A 22,710-nucleotide genomic window follows, 5' to 3' on the forward strand; every position below is an offset into this window, starting at 1 on the left:
AGCAAATCCTAGCAAAAAGTAGCAAAACCAAAAGAAGCTACCCCCAGCTTTCGCTGTTTCTCCAGCCTTGCACCACAAGCTGCGCCATTTTTTTTTCTTTCGTTTTCAACCCCCCCCCCCTTTTTTTTTTTAAGTCTCTTCGCGGAAGGGAAACTATTGTGCCCGCTTTCTATAATTATTCTCAAGTTGGCTTCTAGCTGACACCTCGTGGGCACCGGTGGTCATTATTGCGCCTTAGCTCTTTCGGACACCATTAGCTCTCTCGGACTAAGGGGGAAAGGGCGTGCGCGTTTTCGTTGTTGGTAGGCGAAAGGTAGAGCCGTTTGAATTAGCAAGTTTTTCTCTCTCGTGGTGGTGTTCGTGCAAAGTCTGAGCACTTATCGTGGACGCAGTGTGAAAGCGTCCTTTTGTGCCGCTATCGTCGAAGCATGCTTGTACCTGCGAACGGACAGAACGCGTGGATTTCACCCGCAGCTTCGTTGCACACTGTAAAATACGGATACAGTCGAAACTCGCTATAACAAAGAACTGTCGGGGCAGTAAATTCTTTCGTTATATCCGATATTCGTTGTAACAGTATGGAGGTAAAAATTGGCTCTGACAAATCGGCGACCTGGCTCGCGCGAGAATTTCAGATGCTAAAGTGAATTATTCTAGGATTCGAACCCGCTATAAACGACGTGATCCTTAGGTGTCTCCCGGTGGCATTTCAAATTAACTTAATAGACCGAAACATGGCAACGCGAAATTACAGCAGCAAAAAGTTCGTTGGACGAAACAGTCCGGCGTTTTTATTTATTTGAAGATGGATCTGATCTTCGGCTGGCGGATTTCCACAGCACTGTAGGACGAAGTTTTGCGGGGTTTCCACGCACAAAAGGGCCTTTTCTGCTTTTTGTAGTTTTACAAACTGTTATCTTCTAATTTTTTTTTAAAGCTAGCTTTCGAGTTCAGAGCCTCGCGCCAACCAAATATTTCCTTGTTATAGCCGATATCACGCTGGACTCTGGCGGTTTCGGTTCCGTTATAAAAATAGTAAGTGTAACCGAAATAAAGCGTGACAAACCAAAGCTGGTATTTACTTCGTTATAGTGGATAATTCGCTATATCACTGTTTGCTATAACGAGGTTAGACTGTACATCGAACTCGCAGGTGATTGAAGAAGTGTTCGATATGAAAACAAAGCATTGCGCGTGTACGAAATGAAATGCACAGTGTGTACAAACGGTTTCGAAGAACTACCCACACTGTTCGTTATACGCCTATTATTCTAAACGCATGAGTTCGATATAAGCATGTTCCACTGTGTATATAGCGTCCGAAATACCCGGCGTGGTCGCTGTCGCTGCCAGAGTCCCTCGGTGGCAGCGGTGATACGCTGCCCTATATGCGAGCGCAAATTAACTCGGGTCTCGGGCACTTCACGTTAGCTTATAACGTTTTTGAGAAGGAAGACTACTATATGTGTGTTGCTTCGACGGGCGCATTCGTAGCGGGTATAACCGGAGTGCGATGAGGAGCAAGAAGTGTAGCCTTCAGGGTGAATCAAGACTGAATCAATGCATCAAGACTGAGTGTATCAAGACAATGTTCAGGGTGAATCAAAAGGCTGAACCAAGACTGCGATGCGTCGAGCCGCCGCCGAACAGTTAGTATAACAGGTGAAATCCGTTAGTGCCGACTAGTGTTAAGCGAGCGCGTGCTCATAGTGAGTGTCGGTTCAGTATGACTTTAAAGGGACTCTGCAGCACCTCCGATAAACGCTTTCGCTCTTAAAGGGACAGACAACCGATTTTTGTCGAGTATATATTCTCTATCCCAAATGAAAGGGCATCACTTAAAGCACCTTAACGAGAAACGGTTTTGCTGATAACGCCCTAGAACTTATTAAATCGAAATTTTTAGATCTACGAGCCGTATGTATCCCCCCAAAACTAATGCTGGCAACCATGACATAGAGTAGCGCGGCAACATACTTTTGTCTGTATGCGAAATGAAAAGCGATATTTAAAAACTTGTCCCCAGCTAAAAAAGTTTGAATCGCAGGCTTTCCTGTTCCTTATGCGTTTTTTTTTTAATTCACGAGTCTATTTTGCACGAAGGCGCCATCTGTTGGGATGGATGATAGGTAGAATCGGGCATCACGTTGTGTAGGTCGGAAGTTCGATTCTCCCCGGCGCGATCATTTTTTTTTTTTAAGCTGCCGTTGGCGTATTTGGAGACTGAAATCAAATATTTTGGCAGAACAAACGCCCCTGACTCAGGCAGAATCGTCAAAGCTCTTTCGCTGGATCTGTTTACTGAACGCTGCCGTTGATTCTGGGCATGGAGGCTGAGTTGGCAACACTGAGAGCAACCCAGCGGCGGCGGGCGGCGTGTCTTAAACATTTTCAACATAATGTTTAAAAATACATATACAATTTCAACTCGTACAAATACTTGTGTTAAAAGGTTTTCAATAAGTGTATAAACGTTTCAGCAGTTACAGTATCACCTAGGTTTGTAGGTCACGTGACAGGGACACGTAGTGTCGACACTACGAACCGCCACCCTTCCGATTTCAGAAAGTTTTCTGCCAAAATAAAATTATTTCCGCCAATTTGTTTATAAATTGCTTGTGGTTACCGGGCTATATAAATCTCTGGCTTTCATTTGGGATAGAGAACATATACGCTACAAAAATCGGTTGTCCGTCCCTTTTAACTCGGCGTCTGGAAGCACTGCGAAACTATAGTTATCTCCGGCACAGAGCGGCTCTGCGTGATCTGCTCGTCGCAGCAGAAACGCCTTTCGTTTGTGCTTTGCTTTTGTGGCTTTCTTTTTAAAGTGGCTGTCGAATGCGTTTATTGCTACAACTAAAAGGATTGCCGGCCAATAGCCGCTACACCGCTCTAATGGCGGAATTAAAGCGCTCGAAGTACGCCAAGACCGGGAAAGAGAGAAAAATTTTTCGAGGAAATTTGAAGGTCAGATTCGTAATTTTTGTCTGAGGTATACTTTTTGACCGCCTAATCAAAGTACTGGATGTGTTGGTTGGTTACACTCTGCAAGCATTTGAGATTTCGAAAAAAAAAAGTCAGAAAAAAAAGTGTTGCAGGGTCCTTTTAACGGCACACAAACAACTCTGGGTGCACGTTTCCTTTTGGAGCAGCATTAGCGGCTGTTTTGTTATTACTGCAGCGAGGGCGTGCAAGGGCGCGTCTTTGTGTACGCTTTGAACTTTTGACGTTGTTTCGTCAGGCTACCGTTGTGTAATTCATTTTTTCAATATTTATTTAAAGTCACGTGTATAAATATATGTAAGGCTGCTGTGGGTGGCAGGAATTTGTTAGAAAAAGCCAGGATGGAGACGTCAGACGCGACATTGCGACCTCCTACGGCAGAGAGGGAAAAAAAAAAATGTTCGGTGCATATTTGGCGTGGAGGTAAACATTTTTGCACACAGAGGGTCGCAGTGTAGAGCCGTTATGCTTTCTCCACAGGCTTCTTCTTTCGACAGCTATTCTTTCGACGGACGTCTCAGTTTTGCCACGGCGAGATATAAAGAAAAAAAAAAAAAGTCCCGGGCAGTCATGTGCGGTCACACGCACTGCAGCGACTCGTGATCGCGCATTCTTGGACGTTGTGGCTTCCTTCCCTCGCGATCCGATTATCCGCGCTTATCCGTCCCGGTTCCCCGTGTATATGGCCTCTTCTTGACGTCGTCGTCGCCTTCTTTGGGTAGTCTTCTCTCGGCATAGTGAGATTCCGCCCGGCTCTGGACTCCAAGCGCAGCGCCAGCGTGAGCTGTTCAGTTTGACAGCTGCGTCCGAGCGGTCAGGGCCCGTCAGGACCACGCACACGCGTGAGGGAGAAAGAGGACGTGAGGAGGGCAGCTCGTGTTGTTGCTGGCGGCCAATGCGTCACGCCCTGTGTGTAAAAGAAAAACGAGTCGAAGAATGGGGTGGCCTAGAAGAGGTCGTCCGGTGGCCTGAAAGGGGGAGTGTGTGTGTGTGGACAGATACGTGGCTCGGTCGGTCACTCCGAGCGCGAAGGGCCTGAAAAGCGAAGAATGGCGAGGGGGCGTTGGTTATTTGCTCTACTTAGGATGATGCGCCTTTGTCTCGTTTTGTCCGCGCCTTCCACGGCTTCGGGGACTTGGCGCGCGCACGCGTGCGCGTCTTCGGCCGAGCCGCGGGATACCTTGTGTGTGGAGGCGGGCGAGTCGACGCTGCGTGAGTTCCCCCTTTTTGTGGGCTGCTTAAACCTATACCGTCGCGCCCCCCTTTTTATATATATCTCGCTCCTCTTTCTTCCGCTTACCGGAGGTTTGTAGGTCTGCACGTGAAGCGGCGAGAGAGCAGGGAGAGAGGCCAGGAGAGCGACGGGGCCTCCACCGGCCTCTCTCGTTTAGCGAGTCGTGTGTTTGCGCTCCTTTTCGTCTCCTCCCGCGCCAAAAGCCGACGAGCGCTGTCAGAAACGGGAGGAATTCGAGAAACGCGCCCTGGTGGCTGCAGGTGTCTTCCCAGAGCTGTCTGTGTTCCCTTCTCTCGCGGTGCCTCCGCGAGATTTCCTCTTCTTGTTGCCTTTCTTGGTTTGGCCCGTGTGTGCGCAGCTTCCGGGCTCCCTTCCTTCTTTCTCGATTCCTTTCGATTCGTGTTACGCGAAGAGCTTTCCCGCTGGGCGGTCCTGTGGACCGCCGACTCTTGTGGCCGGGCCGGACTGCAGTTCCTCCTCCCTCGCCAAAGAAGTCCTCTCTGGCGACGCAGGTGGCTCGCGGGGTTTCGCCTGCGGAGAGCGCTGATGGCGTTTTGATGTGGTCCGAAGTCTATGTCGAGGCCGTCGGTTTGCCCCCGTGGCTGCGGCTGCTTTGTATTCCGCTGCTGGCTTTAAAGGAGTCACGAAGACAACAAACTTCCCTTAGTTTGAAAGAATAGTCTTTGGTAGCTCACTCGTTTGCAGTCCAGCCACGAAAGGCGTTTTTTATACCGAAAGAACCGAAGAATATTGAAAAAATATTCAAATATCGAAAAAAAAAAATGAGGCACCCCTCCGTCTAACGATGACTTTCGCAGATCCGTGATCGGACCCACCATGGCAGTTCGCACGTGAAGCGTCGTAAAATGAATACCCGAGGCCTCGGCTGTTGTCCCGCTAAGCAACCGCGCATGGGGAACGTTCACAAACTGCTTAGTTACAGTGTCTTACGTGAAAACAGCTGTGGGGATCTTAGTCCGTGTAATCGCTCTCCCCGTGAGGGCATTCGGGGTCCTTTGAAAGCAACCAACATCTGTCGTCGTAATAAACCGAAGCGTTCTTTATCTCACTGATGGCGTCGTCCACCACACTAGTAAAACGCACTGCGAGAAAGCCAACTTTACATAACGGGTTTCACATCTAAAGCGATGGTGATGATAAGCGAAGGCACATCAATCGCTTAAAAAATGCTTCCCGTGGTTGGGAGTGAACGTGAGTCCCTCGCGTTAGAAATCCGACGTTTATCCGATTGCTCCGTTCTGACACGGTCGAAGCAGTTTAGATCTTGGACTATGATTTCGACCCAGATTGAAAGTTGAAAGTTGAAAGTTTATTGCGACAACATGTACAAGACTGGCTATACAGTTGTCGAGGGGGACGGTCAAAAAGGCTACAGGAAAAAAAAAAAAAAGCCTGACAAGGTGACGTCCCCCTCCCCCCCCCCCCCACGTGTTGGCGCGACTCTGCGGGAAATGGCACGTACTTTGTGACAATAAAAATTAACAAAATAATGCACACAACTAACACATAGAAAATCAGCTTTCAGTTTACAGAAAGACAATAATTACAATGACAATTCCACTAGGAAAAAACATACACATCAGCTCTCGGATTTCAGGAAACAATGAGTAGAATTCAAGAATTCACAGCAAGAAAGAACAAAAAAAAAGACAGTTCTCAGTTTTCATAAACAAACAATAATACAGTAAAAAGATTTCATACAGCGGAAAAAAAATACCTCAAAGTTTCTAAAAGAAACAAAAGTTGAAATACACGTTTTTTACTGCAATTCCTGCAATTGCATGGGAGAAAGCTTCTTTCTCTTAAAGAAGCCATGAAGACAAAATACAAGTTGAGTATATTAGAAAGACTGCCTAGTCCCGATAACAATGATACCCATATCATGGCAATCTTCGAACAAATAACGGAGATATTGAAGAAAACGTGGGAAGCAGTCGCGACCCCCTAGCCAATTTCCCGCAACTTTTCTATGACGTCACGGAACCTTGTTTGTGCGATTGGCGGCCGCCTAACTGACCTGTCGCGACGACACGTGACTGGACGCGTCTGTAATGGGGCCTCTAGTTCCATTTGACAGCATCACTTGAATGCTAACGTGCAGTTAACGCGCTGAAAATTATGTTTTATTGTTGGCCCGTATGACGTCATTCCTGCTCATAACACGTCACTGTGGCGCAAAATTTGAAAGTTTTTAAATACTTCTTCCTTTTTTTTTCGTGAAAAAAACATCTTTTGTGGCTGTTATGGAGCTGAGTGAGATACTGAATCCTAATTTTTTTCAAATTGCACGAAGTTATATTTTCTCTTCATGGCTCTTTTAAGAAAAAAAGCTTCGGTTTTGTTTGTTTGTTGTTGTTGTTGTTGTTGTTGTTGTTGTTGTTGTTGTTGTTGTTGTTGTTGTTGTTGTTGTTGTTCGCAACCGCGTCGAAATAATTTGGGAGAAGAGTTTCCGGCACAGATGGCCGTGCGCAGGGCTTTTATGCGCTTCTGTAGGAGGGTGGGCACGTTTAGGACATCGTCAGCTTAACTGCAGGCCGAAGCTCGGACTAGCCCTCCTCATAGGTGTGTCCAGACCAGTCTGGTGGAATCTGGGGTAGTGAGTTTTGTGAGCACAACGTTCGCAATTTGTGAGCCTTTCGGGTGTTGGCTTCGTCTCGTATAAGTAAGCGGGGCATCCGTCGGCCAAGGTGACACAGTGAAATCAATATTCGCACGTCATTTTCCCTTGCGACTTCCCTGTATAGCAACTATTGCGCGCCGTCTGCGTTTAATTCTCAGTGATTGAAACGAAAGCCTTAACAACTGAGAGTTAAAGTGGGGGTTAATAACTGGGGTTTACATATCTAATTGGAAAATGACCTTGAATGACCCCGGCGTCGGCGCGAAGGATACAAAATCCGGTACAAAATATCGCACGCCCAAGGAGGTCGGAAGCGAACCAAATTATGCCAGCCGTGTATAAATGGTGAGCAAATTATTTACTGTGTAGTTAACGATATACTAATATTTCTAAGGTGGAATGATATTGATTACCGATTGATTAGTCATTGATAGTAATGATTAGTAAGGTGGGATTGTAATGAATCTAGGTAAGTGCAAGTGGACGTCGGTATAGCGGTGAGACGGTAGAATAGCGTGGTTGATATGTCCACGGGCGTCGTCGTCGTCATCAGCCGGTATATAAAAGGTACCCGTTACAATAGTACAGCAGGAATCGTAACCGCTATGCTGACGATAGACGTGAATGAGTATCGCCACGATTTTGTCGTCAAAGCACGTAATCAGACTTACTGCCCCAATACATTTTTTTTTTTTTTTTTGCACTCCCTGCTGTTCCTAAAGAGGAATGCTGTCTGATTTCCGCGGTATTTGCCCACACCCGCCTGCTGCGTGCGTTCGTGTTGCGTCAAAGCGTTTGCTTTAGCGCTTCGCTCTTTATCGCTACCCGACGTCAAGCCGTTCGCTTAAACGAGCGCCCCCTTTATCGTAGAAAAATGTGGTGCCGCTTCATATTCCGTCGCATTGAGCAGTCTGAACGAGTGCTTAACCCAACCACGGACTTGTGTTCTAATATATTTAACGCGTTTTACAGCACGACCTCTAAAACCCCTCTTTTGCGATGACCCCGAGAGGCGTTTAACGGCCCGTTAGGTGGAGCAGCTGTTTCTTGTCTTGGAACGCATTTTAAAAGTTCACGATGAGCTGAAAGAAGCCTCTCGAGGGGAAAAAAAAAGAACGGCGTTTGTACGCCGTGTAGTATACTATAATACGCATCGCTCACGCCTCATGCGTATCATATATGCGTGCAGAGGCATGCGGGGCCCCTCGCTATTTTGTTCACGTCGAACTGCTGGCTCTGGAGATAAAGTTGAAAGAAGAGGAGGAGGTTGGCGCTTGTGTATGCACAAGTGGTCTGCTGCGCTGCTGGGGGTGACCGTATAGTATATACTACTCTATAGGGTTCGGTTTTTCGGGCGTTGCTGCGGTGTTGGCGCGGACCCATTCTAATTCAGCGGTCCTCCGCCTGCGTGGCACTCGACCGTCTTCGCCCACTCCTCCTCCTCTCCTCTCCTCGTGCGGTGTCAGCTGTGGCCCACACCCTACCTCTCGATATACTTGTGGGTTCGGCAATGTAATTTTGCCCGGCGCGGCCGGGTCGCGGCCGCCGCCGTTATTGTTCCTCAAGTAGGCGGGGAGGCCCCGGCGCCGGAGAGGAGCGCGACCGTTCGATATTTGGCGGGCACATTCGTTCGCCCCTCTTAGTTCACCGCCCGCTGACTCTTCCGTCCTGCAGTCTCCGCTATGGTTGGGAGTTGTGCGCGCTGTATATGTAGGGTTATTCGTTTTAGGGTTCCAACTTTTAACACGAAAGTGTTTTATTCCTGGATACATTAAAGAACCCCAGGTGGTCAAAATTAATCCGGAGCCCTCCACTACGGCGCGCCTCATCGTCTACGCTGCGTCCGTGCGTTAATCCTTACAATCAATCAATTATTCCTGGATACACAAAGATTTCACCGTCACGGAAGTGACGCCAGTACAACGAAGCAAGCGGCCTGTAAAGGGTGCACCCCTGCACACAGGGCCTTCTTCCGGGGAAGCAACCTTTAGTCGTAAAGACTACGTTATACTTAGGGTTGTTCGTTTTCGGGTTTTATATTTTAACGCGAAAGTGTTTTATGCCGGCGTACACCAAGATTTCACTGACGTCATATCTGTTACGGAAATGCCGCCAGTACACCTTTGCAGAAGCGACCCGCCAGCGGGACGCCGCCCGCCAAGCACACCCACAAGACAGCCACCGACCGCAAGTCATGCTTAGCTGCAGATTTCGCTGCACATGTCACTTTCGTGTTTTACCGATTCCTATAACAGGAATCAACCATAGTCTTTTTAGTAATCAGAAAGGAATCAGGTATTTTTTTAAAACATTTCCGAAATTCGGGGAGTGGGTGGACGGGGGTGGGTGGGGGGGGTTCGGTTTAAATTTACAGATGTGCTATGTACTGCACTCAATTTATTGTATCTGAAGGTATGTGGAGCTTTTTAACTCTAAAACGCGATAAAATTGGTGTTTATTTCAAGCTGGTAATCAAAAGGATATTGGGTTTTACGGAAAATACTCCCCGAAATTTGGCTTTAGTTTTGGAAAGGAATCAGTAATGATGACAGCAAAGGCAACTGGTAACTTCTATAGGAACTAAAACATTGTGTTCACGAAAAGCTGGCCATCGATTTTTTACGCATACTTGTTTACTCACATTATCATTTGCCTGAGCAACATGTCTCCATTCCGATTCGAGACCTGTCCGATCGTTGAACGCATCTCAGCTGGGGCGGTATTCTCGTAACTGTCCCTTTTGAAAACGTCCCTTTTGCGTCCCTTTCATCGTGACGTACTTCCGGTTAAACAGTGGGTGTTGGCAGCATGGAAAAAGGTTGGCAGTAGGTTTGTCGCGCTTGCGTTACGTAACTTCCGGTTGTTTGCTTTAAGCCAATCAGGGCTCGCCAAAAGGGACACTTTTGAAAGGGACGCAAAAGGGACAAAACTCGAGAATACCGCCCCTGGAAGAAAGTTCTGTCGAAATCGCTGCTTCCACTAGCTAGAATAGGAACAGCAGGATCAGTGCGGCGGCCGCCGCCGCCTTTCTGTTGGAGGCGAGACGCAAAAACGCCCGTGTGTTCGAGATTTCGGCGCACGTTAAGGATCCCCTGCAAGGGGTCGAAATTAATCCGGAGCCCTCCACTACGGCGCGCCTCATCGCCTGTGAAGCGTCGGAACGTTAAACCCCACAATCAAGTCAATCAATCAATCGATCAATCAATCAATGTCAGTGCAGCGTTTGCCAGTCTGGGGTAGCGAGCGGTAGAGTCTATGACTTCGGCAGCTATGTTTTGGTGGCTTGCTTCCAGGCAGTACTGGTTGAGAACGCGGACCGTCAGCCCACGTTTGTGCAGATCGCTACTTCGAAAAGGTCCAGTCGGTCGGGGAGAAATCAGGTTTAGCCTGATTTTCCTGAAGCAAGTTCGGGGCGTGAGAATCATGTAAAATAGGGTTTTACCCGAAGACGAACAACCCTTCGTACGTGTGGGGATTCGTTCCTGCGTGCGTGCTGTGAGCGTTGTTTTGCATTTGCGGAATTCGCCGCCTCTTTTAACTATCGGTTCGACGTTACGGTTAAAATTGTCGTAGAGCACTGGTAGTCTGCGTTCTCTACAACGGTAATGGTTTTGCTTGCCGAACTGAAACCGGGTGGACGCCGTATCGACGTTTATCTTCGGCAACGCGCGTGTTTTATTGTTACATGCTTGTGGAATCGCCGTATTATTCCGTCGAACTGTACAGTTTCGTGCTACTGTATTTGCGGTGGTTTTGGAGGGGTGAGCTGTGGCATCACTCAATAACGAATATCACTCGGTAACCGATACCTCGGAGAATGGCAGCTGCATTCACACGTTCTGGCGGACTTCTGTGGGCCTTGTTATAATAACGAAGTCCCCAAGGGCTCGACTTGAAGGTTTATTGGAGTTGTGCATCGTTTGTGGCTCACTGACTTGTTGCTCCAATGGTCGTGCGACATTCCGGGCGGCCAATAGCCCCCGCACCGTAGCACTCCCGTCCTTTTTTTTTTTACGCCCGTGCTGTCCACGTCGCTTTCTACGCCGCATTTTGTTTTTGCTAAACTGTACTCCAGTCGAAATTTTTTTTCGCCTTTCTTTGTTATTATTTCATTGCCGGCATAGCCTTTTTAATTTCGAATGCCCCCGAGCTCAACCCTAATTCCGAACCGCTTTCCAGTGCATGCTCCCCAAACTCTGCCGTATAGTGCGCTTCGTCACACATTTCATTCTTACCTTTCCCTCCCTCCGCGGGAAATTTGAATCGTTTAGCTGTTGGTGGAAGGAAGCGCGATAAACGATGTCTTTTTTTATTTATTTTATTTCCAATCTTCAGGCTATCGCCGAAAGGAGCACAATATATATATATATATATATATATATATATATATATATATATCTCCTTTCTGCCCACGTCTGTTCATGGATGTCCCGTCCTCAACGCTGACCTATTGTGGTTGCCTCATTTCATATACGCACACATTGGGCAGCCAGCCAAGCAGCTCTCATCGCCGAGGCAGCGGTCTCCGCTCGCGGTGGGGCGCGAACCACTCGAAGGTGCCAACCTCTGGTCCTGGCCCCTTCGTATGCACTCACTTTGTGCGTGGAGGGGCAGAGGAGGAGAATGAGGGCTCGACGCCGCGACGTTTTCGAGCGCTCCACAAGGCAGACGACGTCCAATGAGCCCCGCCGTCGACCTACCTCTTCAAACCACCACCTCGTTGTTGTTCCCCACCCCGTCCGTCCAAAGTCTGATTTCCTCGTATCTTCTCTTTTGGACAGCGCGCGGATTTCGCCGCTCTGCAGTATTAGCATTGTCCGCCGATGCTACCGGGGAGAAGGGAAGCTCGAGAAGAAGAGAGGGACTTCGTCCTTGCCGCCTGTTCCTCCTCCTCTTCCACTCGAGTCCGCAGGGCCGCCTTTTGTTTCCTCGAGTGTTTTTCGAACGAACCTCGGGTCGGACGCCGAGCGCACTCCCGGACCGCGGGGTCCGGACACAAGCCCGTGCGTGGCCACCGCTGCAGACGCTGCTGCTGCTGCTGCTTCTCTCTTTTAGAGCTCGCGTTCGGTTGAAATCCCTCTTCACGTATGTGCGGTAGAGTCACTTTTTTTTCTCTCTCCCCGCCCCCCTTCCCAACACACCCTGGCGAAAAACTGTACTGTATACTGCGTCGACGGTGGTTTTCAATATTGAAGCTCTCTTCTGTATTATTATTATTTTTTTTTTAGATGCGGAGTTCCGTATGACGTTGTATGCGCGCTTGGTTGGTTTGGGCCCGCACATCTGGTCCGGATTTTTCTGGATAGCCTCGGCACATCTGTAGTCTTCTCCGAGGATTGTGTCCATGATGAGACGCTGATGCACGCGTGCGTGTATGTATGTGTGTGTGTGTGTGTGTGCGTGAAAACGAATCGTAAAATTTTAGATTACACGTACAATGCTCGGTTGTGGTGTGCCACCGAAATAAGTATCTGTACCAGCGCATCTTTTTTTTTTTTTTTAAAGCTTGGCTTTACTGTTTTCACTGATAGCGTTTGTAACGCGAAAATGGGTGCAACGAAAGAAAAAAACGCTTCTTGTGGCGGGAATCTAACCGGCGTCTATCCGATTGCCCAGCTCCATTTCGACATAGCCGTAGCGCAGCGGCGGATTTGGAGAGGGGTTCGTGGTCGTGCAAAATTAGAAAAAATCTTGCACTTCACCGCGGAAAGATGACGACGATCGGTCACGAGAAAGCTTCTCGTTCAACCACCGTCGTCGTTAGGCGCAGGGTGGCCTGACTTTTATTATTTGTTTCGGTACCTTGAAATTAAGTGGCAACGCTATGCTCTCGGGTAATAACTATGAGGTAGTTTATGGTCTTTTTTTTTTTTTTTTTGCGTAGTACGGTTGTTTTTATCGAACAAAATATCTCGCACGTCACATGTGCCAGTTGATAAGTTGCTGGATGTCTACGTTGAAATCAGCGTCATTGGTATTGCGTCGAAGGGGTATTTTGAATGAGCCAGACTTGTATTGGCGCGTTATGGGGTATACACTGTTTAGCATTCACCAAATCATGCAGAGTGCTTATGCGTCCCGGAAAGAGAGAGAGAGAGAGAGAGAGAGAGAGAGAGAGAGAGAGAGAGAGAGAGAGAGAGAGAGAGAGAGAGAGAGAGAGAGAGAGAGAGAGAGAGAGAGAGAGCTTTTATTGGGACAAGCTGGTGACCCTAGGCGTCGCCCAAGAGCCCTTTGGTTTTTTTCTATTTTTATTACTATTTTATGCGTGCGCTCGCGCTCGTAGAGAGGGGGATTGGGGGAGGTTGTTGCGCGCTTCGCTATGAATAGGATATAGCAATGCTTTCAGTGGTGTAACCGGGAAAATGCCAAGTGGGCATCGCAACAAGCTAGAGCGAATTATCGCTCATACTTGCCTATATGTGCGGTGAAACGCGCCCAATAGGGATTGAGTCCTGGAACACGAGCGAAAAACATCAAACTCATCAATGAAGTTACTTGAGGAACTCGGGGAAAATCAGCGGTGTGATGGATTAATTGTTGAGATAATCGAGTTTGCAGGAGATGTAAATGCTTAGTTGACGCGAGGGTGACGAGAAAATGATAGTTAGGGGGAAACGGGGGAATTCCGGATTTTAGCTTGACGGGATCGTGAGAAAAAAAGTATAGGCTAGAACATGTGATTCCTGGGGGGACGTATATTCAGGAATCGTTGTCCGGAATTCTTTTCATCCCCCTGTCGTCTCGTACAAGCACACTGCTTTGATAGATCAGCGCTTGCGACACTACGCGTATCCTAGCAGAATGTCGTCATACATTAATCGATAGCAGGCCCATCCAGGTCGACCTAATTTGAGACGCGCCCGTTCAGAAGGTCGTTCGCACCGTCGTCCCTAACGGTACACGGCGCTAAGGAGAGGAAATAAAAGTCGCACAAAAGCCATTTCCTGTGAGTGTCGGTGTTATGCTGTTCTCAATCCCTCCGTTGCGTCGAAAATTTGTGTCGACGAACCGCCTCCGCTCTTTCACCCTTCGTCAGTTTTAAGCCAAAATTTACGCCCCACGCCGCGGGAAGACGGTTAGACGGAAAACAAAGGGGTTCGAGCGATGCCGACATACCAAGAGAGTGGGTAAAGAGTCTCAAGAATGCTTATAATAGTGTTAAAGGCGTACAGGCGGTTCGAGGCCAGAAGCTGTCCCGCACACAAAAGATGCGTCTCCTGTCCCCTCAACCCGTGGACGTCGTCCCCAATCGCTCGTGGAAGGAGGCCACCACCCTGCCCGTGTCTTCGGTGGCTTTCTCGTAGCGCGGTCTTGGGAGCCGCGCTCGGGTGTATTTGCACTCCTCTCGAGGTGCGCTTTCTCGGGGGAGCTGGGTTGGGCGGCGGGATGGGACCATAGCGTTGGGGATCTATACACTCAGTTTCTGTCATTCCCGCGGGTATAGTGTGCAGCCCACAGCCCGTGCAAATGCTGATGTCGTCGCCGTCTGCGCAAGTCCTGCGAGGGCTGGGCTGGAAACCAAACTTGCGGTGGACGGACTTTAGTTTTCAAGTGGTCCCTCCGTGGCTTTTATTGTTCGCATGACGGCGCGTACTGTTTGGTAGGGTGTTATTCGAACTCTGCGTGCGGCGTGCGCAGTGTTGCAGCGAAAGCGGGGAAGCCTATCTGTGCTATCGACATGCGCGCTAAGCCGGAGTGAAAAATTTCGCCGGGGAGATTTTCTTTTAAAGACGAGAGTCTTTCTTGGGCTGCTTAAACCCGAAAATTTTGGTCAGTCTGTCTCCATGCATGTCTGTGTGTCTGTACCTTTAATCGGCTGACGGGTTAATGTTGACTGAGGAGGTATAAAACGCGCAGTTTGTGTCGGCAAAAAGTTTCCGAACAAATAAATCTGGCAACATACTTACACTTCCAACATTGTTGATCAAAAAAGGAAACGTTAGGCACATTTGAAGCAGAACATCAGTGCATAACGAGTGCTAAAAGGGTTCTTTTAACTGAAAATAGATGTGTGCTTGATTTTTGCTGTGGCAAATATAAAGATGCGTGTTGAAAATAATAATTTGTCCCCGAAATACGAAGAGGGATCGCGTCTCAATCTAAACGTCATGGCGGCATTCCAAGAAGTCCGCCTGTAACGAAAGGTTCCAGTAAATGGCGCGCGAGTAGTGGGGTGCGGTAAAGTAGAATTGACTTGAGAAAACCTCCATTGGGCTTTCGCCGAAGGAGCGAGAAGGATGGAAAGAGAGCGAGAGGTAGGCGGGGAGAGAGGAGGCGGCAGAACGGTGTCCGTCTTTCGACGGCATTTGCTGCGAAGCGGGCAGATACGCGACCGATTTTTTTTTTTTAAGTGCGAATGCACTTTATAAGCGACCCCAAACCATCCACCGCCGCCGGCGGCGGCGGCGGCGTCCGCAGTGCTCCTCTATATTTAAAAAAAAAAAACAGCATCTGGCGCCAGGTTTCGATCCGAGGACTTTGCGGCCGCAGCGCGACGCTCTACCGACCAAGCCACGGACGCGACGGTGATATCAGTGTTAGTGACGCGCCTTATATCTTTAACGCATTCAAACTACGTCGTCAGCGGCGTGCGTTGGCGACTCAGCGGCGTTATAGCGGCTTGATAACTGCGTGGTGTACACGTGATACTACAAACCCGATGGAAGAGATGGAAGAGAAGGCGGCGAGGCGGTGGGCTGCGGGGGCCGAGCGCAAGCGCCGCAAGCGGGCCGACAACCGTGCATTCGCACTTTCACATTCTCCCCCTCGGGGAAATGCGGGGGAATTTTTTTCGTTGCCTTATCATGCGGGCAGCTTATCAGCATCTGATGGCCGTCCCCGTGCTTTTAAAAGGGGAACATCTATTTATAACTACCAAGCTCGTTGAAGATATTCGTCGGCGAGCGAGGTTGGTGTCGTCTTTTCGAACACGATAGCGTTTATCGTGGCCGGTCGTCGAGATTATTTCGTGCGCATTTGTCTAGTTTGGTGTTGTCTAGTTTGGTGTTGTGCATGTGTGGGGGGAAGCTGTACTCCCTTGCCCCGACGCACCAAGTTGCACCAAGTTGAATGTAGGTGTGTGCTCCTCATTGAGCACAGTGATATCCTTCTTTGTGCGGCTTTCTCTTCGCTTTTTGAAGAAATCACTTGCTATACTACCACTCCCACCCCTGTTTCGTGTACGTGACCTCCGTTCCGCCCCTTCGGCTGTCGCACTTCGCTCAGAATCAGTAATTCCCGTTTTCAAGGAACAGACTCTCTCTCTCTCTCTCTCTCTCTCTCTCTCTCTCTCTCTCTCTCTCTCTCTCTCTCTCTCTCTCTCTCTCTCTCTCTCTCTCGCTCTCGCTCTCTCTCTCTCTCTCATGGAAGCCAGCGTTTTATGTACTGGGGTAACGGCGAGGAGCTTCTGAATAAGCAGGCGCAATTAATAATCATTTTGTGCTTAACTTTCTGAAGTCTGAAAGGTGGAGATGCGTAGTGTCTAAACGGGACACACTACGTTACGTGTTCAAACAAATCCGTCAGTTTCAACTCGTGATTCAAAAGCAGCTTGGAGGAATAGGAAAGGCTGCACGTTATTGTCGTTTGAGCGGGGGACAAGTTTTTAAGCAGTACCTCTTTTTCATCTCGCGTGCAGTTAAAAGTGTGTTTCTGCTCGGCTGTCATGGTTGACGGCATTCCTTTTGGCGTGACACGTATGGCTGGTGGGTCTCAGAATTGCGTTTTAAAAAGTTCTGGGACGCTATCAGCAAAAACGTTTTGGATTAAAGTAGCACTGACACGGAAATTTTATGTTACACTTTTATTGCTTCTATCGATGCTTAATGGCCTGGCGAACCTGAAACAGCACTTCACATACTTCAGCGCGCGATAGTTAGTTACATTGAACGGCCTGAAAATCGTTTGTTTCAAATTCCCGCGCTTTCATCCCGAACGGCGCATATGACAGACTCCCTGCCTGACGTCACCGCTTTGTGCGGACGTCACCGGCGCCCGCTTGAGAGGGTGTTGCTCCCGCTCGCCGCTCGTGGGGCCGCGCGCATGAAGTGACGTCACGAGCTTTTGACGAGCGCTGCCGCGTCACTTCTTTTGGCTCTCCCTGAATGATGTCACGCTGATGTCCATTTGCTGAGTGCCGCTCCGCGCGCTGCTCCGTCGGCGCGATAAATGAGATCCAATTAAACCATGTTCTTCGCGTCGCAGGCCGCTCGTATTTCACCCAGGGTATTCTGTTGAGTGAAGGAAGCGAACTGTGCAATAATATTAACGCCGAAAATTGGTGTCAGTGCTCCTTTAAGGTGTTTTAGGTGGTGCCCTTTCATTTGGAATAAAGAAAATGTACTCGACAAAAATCGCGCCAACACGACGCTTGGTTGCACGGTCAGCTGTCTCCTTTCGGGAAATGGGGCGTAAGGTTCGCGCTGAGTCTGCGGGGTTTTAAAGGCGAAAGCCTTATTGTAAGATTGACCTTGAATGACCCTGGCGTCGACACGAATGGTGCACAAATCATCGTGCCATCCAAGCAAGGTCAGCAATGAAAAAAAGCATGCCAGCGGGGTAAAAGAGGTGCTTAATGATTACCAAAGTTTAGTGCGGATTGATAGCAATGATAAGTAATGTGTAATTAAGGTGGATAAGTTGGATTACAATTAAGGCATATTTTCACGGATTAAGGTGAATTATGATAAATTAAGAATTAGGATGTATGAGGTGTGTTACGGTGGCTGAGGTGAATTAAGACTGATTAACGTAGGAATCAAGCTGGTTTAAGGGACGGGTGGACGTGTATATAAAAGTACTTGTGCGCCAACCTTTCGCCTTCAAAGCAGGCCAGCAGATTTGGAATGGAAGCTGGAAACTGATCTTCATTTCGAAGTGCTGTTGTGGCCAACCAGTCACTTCAGTCCTGCTCCGCCTGATTGCTTCGTTTTGGATTCCGTGACGAGGCCAATCAGTGACTGAGTTATTGCTTCTTTTCTTATCTTTATTTTTGGTTATACATGTGTAAGCACTTGTACCTCAGCTCCATGTATTTCGCCAATGTAAGGTGAAGCCTATGTAAAACGATGTCACCGTTGCTAACTTATTGTGCATTGAACTTATTGTTCATTGTAGCCGAATACTCTGCGGTGTGCAATTTGACATCACTGTTTTCTCAATTGCACATCATAAATGCTTAGGCATCCTCGGAGGTTTCTTTCTTTTTTTCCTTTTTTTTTTTTTGCTTTCTCACTTGAAGCATTCATTTTCGCATTTTGTGCGCCACCAAATTTCGAAAAAAAATGTCATATGCCTTTTGTTTTTTTTATTCAACTAGTGACGAGATCTGTTACAATGTTTTTCGATTAGTCGGCTATAACTCGGCAGTACTTATAAACTCTGCCCATAAGAAAAACTTTTCATGGTTTACCTTGTTGTATTAGGCGAGTTTTGAACAGCGCAGAGACTGAAGAAAATGTCATACACAAGGGCTTCTTGTGTTTGCAGCATTCTTGAGTCCTGTATTTCTGCGGATGTTAGATTATTCTCTAGCAGCTGTATATGAGAAGCATTGTCGGAAATTTGCTACCGACCAGACTTATTCTTTTCGAAAACTGCGTGCATGTGCCTGTGTTAAATACAAACTTTCATTATATACGTGAAGCCAGATTGATTCTTAGTGTGTCCCTTTTAATGTTGTCTCTTTTCCCTCTCCTTTGATCAGGGGCGTCTGGCCGCGGAGACTTCAGGCAAGGCCCGTCGCCTGGCGGTAGAAATACCTGGAGGTGAGTAGCCGCTGTACACAACGCATACTACCTACACGAGTGCCTGGCAAGTGCACACTGTTCTTTTGTCGAGCACGTGGTCGCAAGTTCGATTTTTTTGGGGGGGGGCGTGGCATTCGTTTTTGTGATGGAAGCGAAAAGATTTCAGCTTCCGTTGACGCCTGCTTCTCCCCCCCCCCCCCCCCCCCCCCCCCCCTCCTCTGTGCCGCAAAAACGGATCCCAATGGAAGGGAGGCCGAATCCGGTCGGTGGACGGCTTTTAACGGACGCCTTTACGTTGTGGTTCATTTTTTCATCACGGAGGGGGTAGAAAGCAGGATTTTTAGGGGAGAGGTCAAATTCGCTCCAGGGGCAACGGAAAAGAGAATCCTGTCCTTAAAGAGAATCCTGTCATTGTCCTTAAAGGGGGCTTTTAAGGACAATGAACTATCCAGCTTTCTCAGTGCTGCGCTGTGACTGATTGTGTTGCGTTGCTGACTGGATTCCTCTCTTTTTCTTATCAACTCTGTTCTTCGCAGTGGCTCTGGAGAGGGTTACCGCGGCGGTGGCGGCGGGGGCGCTTGGTCTCAGCCGTACGGCGGTCGCGGTGGAGGTCCCGGCCGCGTTGGACCCGGAACTGGCTGGGGATCACAGGTCAGCCACTGACATCCATTTCTTTTGTGTCTTGAGGTCTTCGGTGCTATGATTAAGGTCTTTTGATTAAAGTGTCCTGATTCGGTGTTCCTGATTAAAGTGTCAAACCACGACTTTTCCCACTTTGTGGTTGCTTTTTTGTGTGTGTGTGTGTGTGTGTGTGTAGTTTTAGTTCTGTCAAATTTAAAGGGCACAAAACTGCTCATTTGAGACACGGCACCATCTACGAATGGCATATTCGTTTTTTGCATGTGCGTCTTTTTATCTAACGTGTTCCCTTTATCTTGTGTCAGTTGTTGCACAATTTCGAGGGACGGTATTGGCTTGGCTAAGCCATCGCATGCTTGTTCAACAGCCTAGGCTCCTATGGGTCGAGGAGAGTGGGCAGTAATATGGCTTCTCTGTTTCTGCATGCTGAAATAAGCGTTTGTTTAAGAACCATCTTTCAGGTGTATATGGAGCACACTAAGCAGCATGTGTCGTCTCCTTGATCATAAGAGCTAAAAAAGGCTGCTAAAAAGGTACTTTGTTGAAAGCGAGAAGAATTTGCTCTCTCACCACTGAAGTTGGGACAGTGAAGAGCTTTGAATGGGGTCAAAATGAGAATGAAGCAATGTCGTTGTGACGAGGCTCTTGTGTATCTCGGCACGTTCGTTTACAGTCATCAGCACCGCATATTCCGCGCTCTCTCCCCCCGCCCCCTCGGGACCAGTACCAGCAGCAAGGTTATGGCGGTCAGCGCGGCGGGCACAGACAGCACCAGCAGCCATACGGCCAGCAGATGCCATCGTCACAGCACCAGCAGGGCGGGTACCGGCAGCCACACCAGCGTCATTCGACCTGGTAGGCGGCTCCCGCAGCCGTGGCCCCCTCTCTTCTCGACGCGCAGGTCATCACACCTTCTTGCGGCACGCGAAAAGAACACGAGGAGGATGCTGTGTACTACTGCATGCTGGCCATTCAACCTTTCTCCCCACATCGCTCATTCTTCAGTGAATGTCGGTGTACATCAATAAACAACAGTGATGCGTTCCTTTTAGACTGGGTAAATTGAGTGTGCTTCCGTTCCTTTAGTGTTGTAGTTGTAAATCCCCGCCACATGGGTGCCTCTCATCATCAGCGTGAGTGGTTACACCGAGTTCTCTGCACTGTATTTTTTTTTCTACTGCATAGCGGTGAAAGAAACTCTCCTGCCAATCATGGCTGTCGCGACCCTACTGGTGTTGAGATTTTTAAGTGGCACCCCTGACTCTTGATGTCAGCTTTGGGAGTCGTGCCGTTGTCGTCTGTTCATTAGGTAATGCTAGCCTGCATATATCGTGCCTGCGGGGCCAGCAAATGACTAACGGTGCAGAACCGCATTTGATGCGTGTATCACGTTCTCTACGCTTGGAGCTGGGAGCGTCTGAACAGGGTGCTGGCCAGCAAGAGTGTCTTCTCTGCGCACACTGTGAATGTAAACGTGGCAGTCTAGGTGGACCGCATGCATGTTATGACCCTTCCTTGCGACGTTTGTGACAACGAAGGAATCTGTGTTCATCATAAAAACATTCAAGTGATTGTGTCAGTGTTCAAGCACAGGTGTAAAGCTTCACTTTACGTCAGTTGTGATCATTTTACATGCAAGCATAGCTGTAAATGTTCACTTTACGTCAATTTTGAGATCCACCAATTTTTTATTCAGGTTTTGGTAAAAACAAATGTAAACACGAGAAAAAAATGGCCCAGGAGCTTTGCAAATTCTGCCCTGGACCACTTTTGTCTGTTGAGGTCTATATTATCGCGCCAATCTGCGAGGTCGCTGCAAATCAAGGCGCTCAAATTTTCCCTTGCGCAGTAACAGATTGAATTTCATATGCTACATGTATCTGACATGTATCTGAAATCTGACATGACCCTTGATTTGAAATATCGCGGTACCAGTATGAAAAAGGGTAAGTACTGATATTCCCCGCATGATGTATTGTATATTGAAGAAAAATTGGCTGGCGATTACAATACTCCCTAATGCGAAATTTGAGTGCAGCACGAACTGCAGTCTTCTCGGTGATGGCGCATGCCTGCAGCGCACCAGGGAGTGATCATCAGCGAACGCATGACGGCACGTGCTAAACTCCGGTGTTCTCTCGTAGCCCATCGCTGCCAGAGAGAACGTCTCGCGGTGCCTCGACACACGGTCCTCCCCCTCACACTTTCGCCACATCTTCCTCCTCCGTTTCTCTGCTCGCTCTATCTCGTCAATCTTCGGTTTCGCTTGGTTACAACGAGACCGACGGCGACGCGAAACAATTGGAGCGGCGCTTTAGAGAGTAGTAACTTTATTAACAGTAGGTGGCCCTAGTCCAGGGCTCCTGGTATGGAGCTGAGGACCACCTTTGCCTGCTAAGTCAGCTCTCGCTGACTTGCAACCAACGGGACGCGGAAAAAAAAAAAAACTACGTATGGTCACTTTAGAGCTGCGCTCTAAGAAAATCTTTGAGGTTGAACACAAAACTGCCTTGAATAAGTCGCACCAAGCCTTGGCTAATTTTCCTTTATAGATATGCGCTATAGCAACAAGAATATCGGTCACGACATTCCGTTTCCTAGTTGGTCCAGGCCAGGCACTTCCTGTTGCCCCTAGCGGTGTATAGTGGTTAGTTTCGAATACTGCCGCGATCTTCAGGATCAACTACGAAAATGAGCTTGCTTTCGGCCTCTGCGGCCTAGCGGGAAGCGTCGCGACTTCGGTTCGCAAGGGGGCTCGTATCGCACATGCATCAGATGCCTGCCCTCCCCTCCGGCATTGCTGTTTTTTTTTTTTTCTTTCCCGACGCGCGCTTCTAGTTTTTGTACGCCACGGTTTTCTCTGCACCTCACAACGCGCGTGCTTGAAAGAGCTAAACTTTGCCCCTTGAAAATTTCCCGGGGAACATAAGTCGGCTCACGTGCTTTGAATGCGAAGCCCTGGCGATACTTATCGAATACTTGTGTAGTGCTAATCCACCGGATATAGGGGAAACCCCCAAGATGGAGGGAGTAAGTTTCTGCGACGGAAAATTTGACATCTACCTGAAACCGTCCAGGATGCTGGACCGGGACGAATTTTTTCTTCAACTACGAAGTTTCCGAGAAAGCAGTTGTAAGGTTTGAATCGCGCTGCTGGCGCCCCTAACGACGCGCACGCGGAGACGTCGTTACCCACCGGAAGGGTCGCTGACAATTAGGCCTTGCGGACGCGCGGTGCGCGCGGAAACGAGTAAGACCGCGCCCGGCCTGAGACAAATAAGTGCCACATCCACTTACATGAAACCTGAGAAGGAGCGAAGCATTCAGTGTCAGGGTATTATTGGCGTCTTGGCGTTTTTGCCCAAAGGAGATGAAACCGTTAGGGGGTAGAGGTATACAGCATTACTGTATAAGTCGTGTCTGAAGCACGAAGCGTTCCAGCGCGA

The 22,710-nt window shown here is 48.5% G+C and overlaps 1 protein-coding gene across 1 annotated transcript in view; it reads left to right on the forward strand.

Moving 5' to 3' along the window:
* The window catches only part of Rat1 (5'-3' exoribonuclease 2 Rat1), a 104,727-nt gene extending 84,412 nt beyond the window's left edge, over window positions 1-20,315 (forward strand). The window contains exons 31-33 of the mRNA XM_077680425.1: window positions 18,583-18,643; window positions 19,162-19,276; window positions 19,938-20,315. Of these exons, the coding sequence (XP_077536551.1) occupies window positions 18,583-18,643; window positions 19,162-19,276; window positions 19,938-20,123 (362 nt within the window). The 3' untranslated portion in view covers window positions 20,124-20,315. The remainder of the gene's footprint in view (window positions 1-18,582; window positions 18,644-19,161; window positions 19,277-19,937) is intronic.
* Window positions 20,316-22,710: the final 2,395 nt, after the last annotated feature.

This window comes from Haemaphysalis longicornis, unplaced genomic scaffold (assembly GCF_048455015.1).
Source record: "Haemaphysalis longicornis isolate Haplotype H1 unplaced genomic scaffold, Haemaphysalis longicornis Haplotype H1 scaffold_8, whole genome shotgun sequence".
Taxonomy (NCBI): Eukaryota; Metazoa; Arthropoda; class Arachnida; order Ixodida; family Ixodidae; genus Haemaphysalis; species Haemaphysalis longicornis.